Source organism: Papio anubis, unplaced genomic scaffold (assembly GCF_008728515.1).
Source record: "Papio anubis isolate 15944 unplaced genomic scaffold, Panubis1.0 scaffold1510, whole genome shotgun sequence".
In the NCBI taxonomy this organism is placed as follows: Eukaryota; Metazoa; Chordata; class Mammalia; order Primates; family Cercopithecidae; genus Papio; species Papio anubis.
In genome coordinates this window covers 2,935-15,236 of record NW_022161482.1, presented here as the reverse complement: position 1 = coordinate 15,236, position 12,302 = coordinate 2,935, and the positions used below count along the sequence as shown (strand labels likewise).

Genomic DNA, 12,302 nt, shown 5'->3' with positions numbered 1-12,302 from the left:
TCTCACTCTGTCACCCAGGCTGGAGTGCATTGGTGCAATCTCAGCTCTCTGCAACCTCTGCCTCCTGGGTTCAAGCAGTTCTCCTGCCTCAGCCTCCTTAGTAGCTTGGATTACAGGTGTGCACCACCACGCCTGGCTACTTTTTGTTTTGTTTTGTTTTGTTTTGTTTCTTTTGGTAGAGATTAGGTTTGATCATGTTGGCCAGCCTGGTCTCCAGCTCCTGTCCGCAAGTGACCCACCCTCCTTGGCATCCCAAAGTGTTGGGATTAGAGGCGTGAGCCACCGCGCCCGGTCCTGTTCTGTTTCTATCTTGCTAACTTTGACTTGCTAACACGTTGTTGAGGATTTTTCTGTTGATGCTCATCAGGGATGTTGGTTTGTGGTTGTCTTTCTTTGTATTATACTGTCTTGTCTGACTTTCTGTCAGGGGGATCCTGACGTTATACAAAGTATTGGCGTGTATTCCCTCTGTTCCCGTTTTCTATAAGGGATTGTGTAGAATTAGTGTTATTTTTTCTTTAAATGTTTTTGAATCCATCTGAGCCTGGAGATTTCTTTCTATAAGATTTTACGCCAGGCGCAGTGGCTCATGCCGGTCATCTCAGCACATTGGGAGGCCGAGGCGGGTGGATCATCTGAGGTCAGGAGTTTGAGACCAGCCTGGCTAACATGTTGAAACCCCATTTCTACTAAAAATAGAAAAAATTAGACGAGCTTGGTGGCGTGCGCCTGTAATCCCAGCTACTCAGGAGGCTAAGGCAGGAAAATTGCTTGAACCCGGGAGGCGGACATTGCAGTGAGCCGGGATCACACCATTGCACTCCAGCTTGGGCAACAAGAGCGAAACTCCAGCTCAAGGGAAGAAAAAAAAGATTTTACAAATTCCATTTCTTTAACAGATATAGAACTATTCAGATTACCTGTTTGTTTCTAGGAGGATTTTCCTGGTTTGTGACGCTCAGACATTGCTTTACTTATCTACATGGTCTGATTTGTACGTGTCAAGTTTTCCGTGGTGACGTCTGTGAGGCCGGCAGTGATGTCCCTTCATTCATTCCTGATACTGGTAAGTTGTATCTTTTCTGTTTTTTTCTTTGTCAATTTTGCTAGTTTTTCAATTTTGTTGATCTTTTCAAAGAACAATCTTTTAGTTTCATTAATTGTTCCCTTGCTTTTTGCTTTCAGTCTCATTGATTTCTGCTTTTATCTTGTCATTTGTCCCTTTGGCTTGTTTTGCCTTTCACTTTGTTCTTTTCTTAGTTTCTTCAGGTGGAAACGTGATTGCTGATTTTATCAGTCCGCCTTTTTGTAATATATAATCATTTGAGGCTATAACGCCCCTCTACAGTGCTTTATAAGCCCACAAATTTTGTGTGTTTTCATTTGTTCAAAATATTTTGTAATTTCTCTTGAGAATTGTTCTTTGACCCATGGATTATTGTTATTATTATTATTATTTTCGAGATGGAGTTTCGTTGTTGTTGCCCAGGCTGGAGTGCAATGACATGATCTCGGCTCACTGCAACCTCTGTCTCCCGGGTTCAAGTGATTCTCCTGCCTCAGCCTCCTGGTTAGCTGGGACTACAGGTGCCCGCCACCATGCCCAGCTAATTTTTTTGTATTTTCACTAGAGATGGGGTTTCTCCTTGTTGGCCAGGCTGGTCTTGAACTCCTGGCCTCAGGTGATCCCCCCGCCTTGGCCTCCCACAGTGTTGGGATTACAGGCGTGAGCCACTGCACCCAACCTGACCCATGGATTATTAAGTATGTTTTTAAATTTTGAAATGTTTGCAGATTGTTCTGTTAATGATTTCTTAGGGAAAACCAACTGTATATGATTTCATTTCTTTTAAATGTGTTAAGATTTATGTCTCAGGATATGTTCTCTGTTAGCGAACATTCTGTATGTGCTTAAAAAGTATATGTATGGTTCAGGCGCGGTGGCTCACGCCTGTAATCCCAGCACTTTGGGAGGCCAAGGCAGGCAGATCACGAGGTCAGGAGATCGAGACCATCCTGGCTAACACAGTGAAACCCCGTCTCTACTAAAAATACAAAAAAATTAGCCGGGCATGGTGGTGGGCGCCTGTATTCCCGGCTACTCGAGAGGCTGAGGCAGGAGAATGGCGTGAACCCGGGAGGCGGAGCTTGGAGTGAGCCGAGATCTCGCCACTGCACTCCAGCCTGGGCAACAGAGCAAGACTCCGTCTCAAAAAAAAAAAAAAAAAATGTATATGTATTTTGCTGTTGTTGAAGTGTTCTATAAATTAGATCCAGTTTATCGATGGTGTTCTACAGTTCTCCTAGATTTTTGCCGATTACTTGTTCTCTCACTATGAAAGGTAGTGTGTGAGCTCTATGCGTCTAACAATTCGTTGTCTAGTTAGAGTTGCTATTGTACCACTTCAAGTGGATGGAGATCCTCACTGTCATGACCATTTATCATTTTGAGAGAGTGAAAAAGATTAAAATTGCTTTTACTTTTGGAGGTATGGCCCAAATGAGATGGGGGCTAGTGAAATGGGCAGGAAAGGAATTGAAGGAGCTGACGATTATTGAGCTAGACACCCATGAATGCCTTTGGACTGGTGAGAGGATGATGGTGACGTATGAGCATCACGTACCTCTGGACGCTTGCCACCAATTGGCTGTTGCGATTTCCTCTTAGAGCTTTGCTTGGTCATTGTGTTCTGGGATGATGGTCGGTGGCCTCCGTGTCCCTTTGTGGTGGACATTTGCTCAGTGACTTTGTGAGCAGCTGGGATCTCTGCTACTGATGGAGTGAAGAGGGAGGGATGGTGGCTCGATGGACTTCAGCCCCGCCCCAGGAGAATAAGCGGTAGCATGGGAATCGACTTTCAGGTGTTCACAAGTTCCCTTCTTCTTGCTCCTTTATAAGTGTCTTAGGGATTTGTAAGAAGGTTTGTATGTATTTTGAGGGCATGGGTTTTGTATTGGTGATATTTTTAAAGTAAGATTGTAATGCGCTCATAATGGATGAGGCTGAGCTTTCTTTGATCTGAGTGATTTTATGTTTGTGTGCTTGAGTCATTTGGCCTCGGCCTTTGGGAAGAATGTGCATGGATTGTGTTATTTTTGCTGCTTGATGAGTGTGTGGCATTCTTCCCTGTTTTACTGTTGTTGTGTGGGTGACTGGGTGAGATCCACAGGTGGGGCTGATTGCTCGGCTGAGACCAGTGTTGGCTCCTCTCTCCTCTGTGCTTGAAAACCCTGCTCAGGGTGTCCGGTCTTGGTTTCCCTAGACGCGGCTGGAAGGGCCGATGTGGGCTGCATGCAAGATGCCAGCATTACAGCTGATGGGCAAAAAGTCACAAAACATATCTCATAATGTTTTAAGAAAGTTTACTTTGGACCGCATTCAAGCGTGTTGTGCCTCAGGTTGTGGGTTGGACAAACAGCAACTACCGATCACTCAGTAGCTTCGGCTCCCTACAGCAATACCTTCCTTTCCTCACCATGAGGACATGGCTGCCCGGTCAAAATAAAAGCTACAAAAGTCTTCCTTCCTGGTAAAACTAAAGCTGAAGTCTTTGATCATCATATTTTCTTTGTCTTTGTGATAAAACCGTATAACTTAATGACAAGAACCACAGTTTTCTCGACGTAACTTCCCTTTTATTACACAATGATTTCTGTGTAACGACCCATCATACATCTTCAGCCTCCCCTTTTTGCCCTGCTTCGAGAATCTACAGAACTGAGCGTGTTTGGTTGCAGTGATGGGCGGCAGGGAACGACTTTGTGCTATCTCCGTCTCTGTAGCACTCGTATTATTAAGCCATACCTGTGGCGTCCTGGCGTTTGCGTGGGTGGGCCCCTGGTGTTTGCTGCTCCTCCTGGTTTGCAGTGATGCTTCTGTTCTGGTCAGTGCTGTGGAGCGTGGCCTTGTGTATGTCTCAGGCTGTCGAGGTGTCCCAGCGTCTGGTTTTGCATTTGCCTCTCCGGGGTTCTGAGGGTTCTGTGGGTTTCGGACCGTAGGTGAGTTTCGATGCTCATTTCCTGACCTGTGATATCTATACCTAGATGAGCGATATGTTTTGATTTAAGCTTCTACTCAGGGCACGGTCTGAATTTCTCGTGGATATATCCTTTACACAAAGCCAGGGACAGCTTAGTCAATGACTAGCCCTAAGCTGTGAATTGTTAACGAGCAGAGTGATGCAAGGTGTCTCCCAGCTAGCCTTCACAGGCTGGGAGTTCAGTGGGTCCTTGTGTGCATTCCCGTGTGGGAGGTTGTTGTGAAGCCTGGCGGCTCGGCTCTGCGCTAGGCCGAACCTCTTGACTCCTGCTTATTATTGTGCCCATGTATGCGTTCGTTTTCGCCTGGGGAGTTTCGCGTACCCTCAATCACCAATCTAATTTTTAGCAGCTTTTTTTTTTTTTTTTTTTTTCTTTTTTTGAGACAGCGTCTCACTTTGTCACCCAGGCTGGAATGCAGTGGTGTAATCATGGCCTCCCAGGTTCGGTGATTTCCTGCCTCAGCCTCCCAAACTGGACTTACAGGGGTGGCGCTTATCCTTTGAGTGATGTTTTATGTGACCATGGGGTTTCACCATGTTGGCCAGGCTGGTCTTGAACTCCATCTCAAGTGATCTTCCCACCTCGGCCTCCCAAAGTCCTGGGGTTACAGGCATAAGCCACCGCCTGTGGCCGCTTTTTTGGTTACATCGTAGCCTTTCTTTCTGTGTTTGGTGTGGATTGTCGGGGCGGGCGGGGCGGGGGTTGCTGTTGCTGGTTGTTTAGCTCCTCTGCTCATCGTGAGCTCTTCCATATACGTGTTCATGGTGGGGTTAAAAAATTTCCTCTAGAAAATACTTCAACTATTGTGGGTAAGAGGTTTTCTAGTCCAGTTTTTAAAAATACATAAACTGAGAAGTTACTTTTATCTATTTAAATAATACTTCAAAGTGAGTTTTATTCCGTGTTTAATAAGACTTTGAAATTCACTCATTTTGAGGGGTTCTAAGTGAAAATTGTTTTTCTCCTGTCAGTTGCATGCTGCCATTAGTCACCAGGTTGACCCAGAATTCTGTGGTTTAGGTCTGGGCAGCGTCCTCCTGAACAGCCTGAAGCAGACGGTGGTGACCCTGGCCAGCAGCGCGGGCGTGCTGAGCACCGTGCAGTCGGCCGCCCAGGCCATGCTGCAGAGCGGCTTGTCCGTGCTGCTGCCCAGCGCCGAGGAGCGGGCCCGGGCACTCTCTGCTCCCCTGCCCTGCGCAGGTGGGGTTGGGGAAGGAACAGGAGAGGGCATGGGTCACGGTGCTGGGAGGGGATGGCGTTTCACTCAAATTGGCACACACTTTCTATTTCAGTTTCAGGCAATGACGTGAACATAAGTCGAGGTTGTCAATTCATGAGTGATCTTCTGGTGGGCAGCTTGGTGGCTGCTGGAGGGTTGGAGTCAGCCTTACACGCAGCCATTACTGCAGAGATCCAGGTATGGCCTTGGAGGCACACGTGACCTGGTGGTGCTCTGAGATCGGAAATACCACACTCACACGTGAAGAATAACTGAAAACAGTAAAACTAAACGATCATATCCAAGTATTTTTTAAAACTCTTTTATGTGCTAATTTAAACAATTATTGAGATATGATTTAATTCAGCAACTTGCAAGCTGTCTGTTTCCAGTGAAGTTGCACAGGTAACTTGTCCATCATGTAGACCATTCCCGACACCCAGGGAAGATCCCTGTGCCCCTTTGGCACTCGCGTGAAAGGGACGCCCCCGCCCTCAGAGATGAGATCTACTTTCCTGCTCTGGAGTGTTGCAGCAATGTAACTGCAGAGGCTGCACTCTTTCCTGGCGCTGTCTTGGAGAAGGATTGGATTCACTCTCACACTGTTGTGTGTCTTGTGACTTGGTTTTTATTATTGGGAAGTTTTCCATTTTATAGGTGCAGTGCTGGTTGTTAGTTCATTCTCCTATTGAAGGACATTTAATTGTTTTTTTTTGTTTTTTTTTGAGACAGGGTCTTGCTCTGTCACCCAGGCTGGATGCAGTGACCTGATCGTGGCTCACTGCAGCCTGGTCCTCCTCGGTCAAACGATCCTCCCACCTCGGCCTCCTGTGTTGCAGGGACCACAGTCAGGTCACGATGCCCAGCTAGTTTTTTGATTTTTTTGTAGAGACAAGGTTTCACTATGTTGCACAGGCTGGTCTCGAACTCCTGGGCTCAAGTGATCCCCCAACCTTGGCCTCCCAAAGTGTTGGGATTACAAGCGTGAGCCACCGCGCCCAGGCTTTCTGGTTTTTGGCCGTGTAGAGCTGCCACGATTGTGCTGTGTACAAGTACTTCAGTGAACATATGTTCTCCCTTAGGGTAAACACCTGGAGTGGAATTTGTTAGGTCCTGGGGTAAGTAGCTGTTCATGGTTTCCCAAAGTGGCTTTGCCGTTTACACTTGAACCAGTGTGTGTGAGAATTCTAGCTTCTTGTCCTCACAGAGCAGCTGGATGCTGCGTGTGTGGGGCGGATCACATGGGTGTTTGTGAGAGCCAGGAGCAGGGTTAAGGATTTTAGGGACTTCACAGAAGGAGGCTGGAGAGCATCAGCAGAGGCCGCCTGGACCTTGGATCTGTAAAAAGAAGACACTGAAACTGCACAACTGAGTTGGGGTTTCCAACAGGGCAGGTGTGGGCCTTACATGGGTAGGTGTGTGCGGTAGCACACAGAGGCTGGGATAGCTTGGCCCTGGGGTCACACCTGCTAATGAGATCCCTTGTAAACAGTTTCCGTTTATGAATTCCAGGATACTGAAGCCAAAAAAGAAGCACAGAAGGAAAAAGAAGTTGATGAACAGGAAGCAAATGCCTCAACATTTCATAGAAGCAGGACTGCATTGGATAAAGACCTTGTTAATATGGGAATCTGTGAGTCTTCTGGCAAACGGTGTTTACCTCTGGTTCAGCTCGTACAACAGCTTCTTAGGTAAATCGTATGAGCTGTGTTGTATTGTATTGTATTGTATTGTATTGTATTGTATTGTATTCTATTCTATTCTATTCTATTCTATTCTATTCTATTCTATTCTATTCTATTGTATTTATTTATTTACTTTTTTTTTGAGGCAGAGTTTCGCCTCTTGTTGCCAGACTAGAGTGCAGTGGTGCGACCTGACTCACCGCAACCTCACCGGGTTCAAGTGATTCTCCCGCCTCAGCCTCCTGAACAGCTGGGATTATAGGCGTGTATGCAGCCACTGCACCCGGCTAATTTTGTAGTTTTAGTGGAGACAGAGTTTCTTCACATTGCTCAGGCTGGTCTTGAACTCCCGACCTCAAGTGGGATCCACACATCAGCCTTGGGCTCCCCAAAGTGTTGGGATTACAGGCATAAACACCACCACCGCCTATTTACTATTAATTTTTTTTTTTTTTTTTTTTTAAACAGAGTCTCGCCTCTTGTCCAGGCTGGAGTGCAGTATCACGATGTTGGCTCACTGCAACCTCTGCCTCCTGGGTTCAAGCTGCTCTCCTGCCTCAGCCTCCCAAGTAGCTGGGACTACAGGCATCTGCAACCACACCCAGCTGATTTTTGTATTTTTGGTAGAGACACATTTTCACCATATTGGTTCAGGCTCACCTCAAACTCCTGACCTCAGGTGATCCACCTGCGTTGGCCTCTCAAAATGTTGGGATTACAGGCGTTAGCCACTGTGCCTGGCCTGTATTGTGTTTTAATAGGTGATTATTGGTTTTCATATTAAGATAGTGAAATCCAGCACAAGGATCTCAAAAATCTGGTGATGGAAGGAATATTCTGAAATTACCTAGTACAGATGTTAGGATAAAGAGCAGACCCTTTTCAACATAGGTGAGAGGAGAAGTTGGAGGGTATGATGATATTCAAAAGTTTTTCACAGAAGAGAAATTGAGGTGTGCAGTAAACATGTAAAGATTCTTAGTAATAAACACGTGGATGCAAATAAAAATCATCATGGAAGGTTATTTTTAAAACTGATTCTATCATTGCCTCACTTTATATATTACAGAGTTATACATACTCACTTGTAAGGTAATTTTCTCTGGAAAAACCAGTAAAAGCCAGTGTGAAATACTGGTGAGCATTGTTTGAAGGCCGGACTAGGAGGTGGAAGCAGTCAGACTGCCTGTGGATAGAGGCTAACCTGGCAGAAGCCAAACGGTCAGGCAGTGTTGTGTAAACATGATCGTTCAAGAGGAGCGGAAGAGCAAGGTGATTTGTGAAAGAGATTTATTAGACAATGAAACACATTTATACCTCTATTTCATAAAAGTCTGCTGTTTGTAAGCTCGTGCTCCTGATTTTTGTTTCTATACATAGAGAAAGCAGGGCCTTGGCAGGTTGGATCAGGCAGCCGAGCACAGAGCAGGGAGCCCTGGGCAGTGGCCCCAGCTCTCAGCTGGCCTGTTCATGGGGCCATGGTAGGTCTACAGCGTGGGGTGGGCCCGCAGCGTGGGGTGGGCCTGCAGCGTGGGGTGGGCCTGCCGTCCACAGCCAGGAAAATGAACTTAGTGGACACAGTAAAATTTTGAAACAGGACGTTTTAGAGCTAGTTTCTATCATAGCTTTTAGTAAATGCTCTTTTGCAAAACGTTTTTCTGATGTGTGTTTTGTTTTCTAATCTGATAATGCATATTTCACACATTCTGGTCTTTAACCAATGGAAATTAGAGAACTAAACTTAATATAGTCTGTGTTCATGGAAAGAGCTTGGGATTTGTTCTCAGAAAATTTCAGTTGCAACAGCTTGTTCACATAGGGGAACTTCCATCACAGTGACTATAGGAGTAAGAATAAAAGCTGTGTTTAATTTCCCAGAGTTCATTATGAATACATGAGAAAATGGATGTTAAAACCTTGTAATTAAAATGTAAAGTTAAGTGCAACGTTTTCAAGTGAGCGATTTCCAGAGGTGCTTTTCTAAGTTCTTGAATGCCTCTGCCTTTCCTGAGGAGGCTGCGCCGTGGCCTGTTGGTGTCTTTGGCAGGGGGTGAGTGCAGGGTTCCTGTTGTGGGTCCTTTATTCTCAAGAAGGCAGTGCCTGTTTTCCCGTCTCCTGCCTGCTCAGACTGTTCCCCTGCGCAGAGAGACCGGCCTGTTTGAGCTGCGGCTGTGTAGCCTGCGCTGGCCGGTCTGGCCGCACTCACACTGTTTGCTGATCAGCACTTGAAGTGTGTCCATCGTAGCTGAGACACTGAATATTTTATCTGTTTAATTTTTATTAATTAAAATGCAGGTTTAAAAACTTGATTCTGTTATTAGACAGCATTTAAGTATGTTTAGAATAACATGGCCACGTGAGTCTACTTTGTCAACTGTGTATTTTATGAGTCTAAGTGCAGATCAGATATTTTCAATGCAAATTCCACTTTCCAAATTGAAATGTGCCGCATATATACGCTACCCTGATGGTTTTTGAGGACTTAATATGAAATAACCTATGTAAAATATCTCAATTTTTCTTATATTGATTTGATGTTGAAATGGTAATATTTTCAATCTGTTGGGATAAGTATGAGACATTAGTAAAATTATTTTTATTTTTTGAGATGGAGTCTTGCTCTGTTGCACAGGCTGGAGTGCAGTGGTGCAATCTTGGTTCACTGCAACTTCCGCCTCTTGGGTTCAAGTGATTCTCCTGCCTCTGCCTCCCGAGCAGCTGGGAGTACAGGTGTACATCACCACGCCTGGCTGATTTTTGTATTTTTGTAGAGACAGAGTTTCACCATGTTGGCCAGGCTGGTCTCAAACTCCTGACCTCAAGTAATCTGCCCGCCTTGGCCTCCCAAAGTGCTGGGATTATAGGCATGAGCCACTGTACCCGGCCATTATTACAATTAATTTGATGCGGTTTTTTGTTTGTTTTGTTTTGTTTTTTTCCCCCGAGATGGAGCCTCACTCTGTTGCCCGGACTGGATTGCGGTGGCGCGATCTCAGCTCACTGCAGGCTCTGCCTCCTGGGTTCAAATGATTCTCCTGCCTCAACCTCCTGAGTGGCTGGGACTAAAGATGCGTGCCACCATACCTGGCTAACTTTTGTACTTTTAGTAGAGATGGGGTTTCACCGTGTTGGCTGGGGTGGTCTTGAACTCCCAACCTCAGTTAATCTGCCTGCCTCGGCTTCCCAAAGTGTTGGGATTACAGGTGTGAGCCACCGCACCTGGCCATGTTTATTAAGACAGCTAAGAACATGTTGAATTGCACCTGTGGCTCCACTGTTGTACTGGGCAGGTGGCTCTGTGCTGTCCACACAGGTTGCTCCCCCTGCAAGTCTTTACTCCTTGCTGCGCAGATCTTTTGGTTCCTTTGGCACGCGGGGGTCCCGTGATGGACATTGGTTCCACAGTTGAGAGTAATAAGGATGTACCTACCAAAAAATACAAAATAGAATAATAGAAACAAACATAGCTATCACCTCACCAAAAATTTTGGAAAGTAGAAAAAGAAAAATGCATTCACTGCCAGTGTGGCCAATAGTCCAGACCAAGCCATAAGCGCGGATAATGTGTCCTGTCCCACAGATGACACGTTTCTCACCCAAGTGTTTGTGATCGAAGAATTCTGATGTGTTGACTCTGGAAGGGGATGCAGTTCTTTTAACAGTAGTTTCTCTAAAGATTGTAAGAGACTTCTGGATACATTTCATGTCCTTTTTTCCCTTGGAAGACCTGGGTTGAAGAAATTGCTGCTTGCTAAAAATAAGCTGTGAAGGATTTCAGAGTAACTCTTTAGTTACATGCTGGCCAGAAGCCACAGAACACCATTTCCATTTGAAAATAGAGCGCTGAGAAGTTTTTGTAAGTAATGAACCTCATCAGAATTACACATTTTGACTATGGCTCTAAATTTTATACGAACGAAATAAATTAAAAATGTCACTGTATTGTATTACCGTCTCTTGCTCCTTCAGGTGTAGCTTCCATGCTAGATTCTAGCCCTGTTTCTTGTGTTACAGTGGGGTTATCCAGGCAGGTTATCAGCTAGTGAGGCTGAAAGGTGATGTCGAATGGTGTGGTGAGCCCAGTGGGGGCGCATCCTTGCTGTGTGTGATGAGGGCCTGTGGGTGGCTGTGGGATTCCCAAACCCTGGCTCCTCTGTCTCCTGCTTCTGTCCTTACTGACACTGCTGGTAGTTTTCTCGTGTGCACCACAGGGCAAGTGGGATTGACAAGCCTGCTGTCACATTAGGAACCTTAGTTAAAGTGGGAGCTAAAAGCATGTCTTCCTTCACCCTTGATGATGTGCAGAGAGCCACTTGTGCGCCTGGCTCAATGGGGCGGGTGGCGTGGGTCTGGAACCAGGCCCCGGTTTGGCTCTCTTCCCCTCCATGTTGCCCGTCCTGTCTGATTTGCTTTCACACTGCCATGAGTTACTTTCCTCGGCCTCCCAAAGTGCTGGGATTACAGGCACGAGCCGCCGCACTCGCAGCAGCCTTTCAAGTACTGGGGTCCACCCAAGCTCCCAGCTGGTCCCTCTTTATCCCAAAGGACCTGCCACCATCTTTGGTTTCCAAAGCCCAGCGGGGTCCAGCCTCTTCAGTCTCCAACCACTTTGCATTTCTTTTCTGCTTTTCATTCATGGAGATAATGATTAACTTATTTTTCAGCCTGGGCATGTCTTTTTTATTTACTTTATTTTTTATGTTTATTTTTTGAGGTGGAGTCTCACTCTGTCACCCAGGCTGGAATGCGGTGGCGGGATCTCGGTTCACTGCAACCTCCAGCTGCCGGGTTCAAGTGATTCTCCTGCCTCAGCCTCCTGAGTAGCTGGGACTACAGGTGTACACCACTATGCCCAGCTAATTTTTACATTTTTAGTAGAGACGGGATGTTGCAATATTGGCCAGGCTGTTCTCCTGGCCTCATGTGATCCTCTTACCTCGGCCTCCCAAAGTACTGGGATTACAGGCGTGACCACCACGCCCGGCCTTTATATACTGTATATATCTCCCCTACTACTGCCGCAGTCTGCCGAAGAGAGGATGCCCTCAACCCTAACTTCTCCAAACCATCCCAAAGGGGACGTCTGCTCCACGTCAACAGTGTTGTTGTTTCTAAAGACCATCTGTCTGTCTACGTGCCAGATGATAGCAAAAGGATGTCGAGGGAGCGATATGGAAGCAAGCCTGAGAGTCCTGGAGAGAAGGTGGCAGAGCTGCCTTCCGAGGTGGTCACTCCCTCAGACCCTGCCCTTCCTGCCTTGTTCCTCCAGTTGTCAGATTTACTGTTGGGGCCCTCACTGGGGAGAGGGGGCGCTGGACTGGGAGGGAGATGGAGAAGCTGCCAGGGGCCCTTTGGGA

General features: G+C 46.4%; 1 protein-coding gene across 2 annotated transcripts; it reads left to right on the top strand.

The window, feature by feature from the left end:
• The first annotated feature begins 794 nt into the window (after positions 1–794).
• Positions 795–11,671, top strand: LOC110742338 (E3 ubiquitin-protein ligase HERC2). Of its 2 annotated transcripts, XM_031661429.1 has the most exons (5): positions 802–1,066; positions 5,013–5,241; positions 5,334–5,458; positions 6,773–6,951; positions 10,671–11,671. In XM_031661429.1, exons 1-5 carry the CDS (start codon positions 1,040–1,042, stop codon positions 10,711–10,713), a joined length of 603 nt encoding a protein of 200 aa, XP_031517289.1. In that variant the 5' UTR covers positions 802–1,039; the 3' UTR covers positions 10,714–11,671. The 2 variants fall into 2 exon arrangements, with proteins under 2 accessions (XP_031517290.1, XP_031517289.1); XM_031661430.1 differs by lacking the exons at positions 6,773–6,951; positions 10,671–11,671 and adding an exon at positions 6,343–6,766 and having other exon boundaries at positions 795–1,066.
• The last annotated feature ends 631 nt before the right edge of the window (positions 11,672–12,302 follow it).

What these genes read in the sequence shown, in the direction of transcription:
- LOC110742338 (XM_031661429.1), top strand. Translation starts at nt 1,040, where the DNA reads ATGTCCCTTCATTCATTCCTGATACTG. An exon ending in TTCATTCATTCCTGATACTG is followed by an intron (nt 1,067 to 5,012) that starts GTAAGTTGTATC and finishes TTCTCCTGTCAG; the next exon opens with TTGCATGCTGCCATTAGTCA. An exon ending in CCATTACTGCAGAGATCCAG is followed by an intron (nt 5,459 to 6,772) that starts GTATGGCCTTGG and finishes TATGAATTCCAG; the next exon opens with GATACTGAAGCCAAAAAAGA.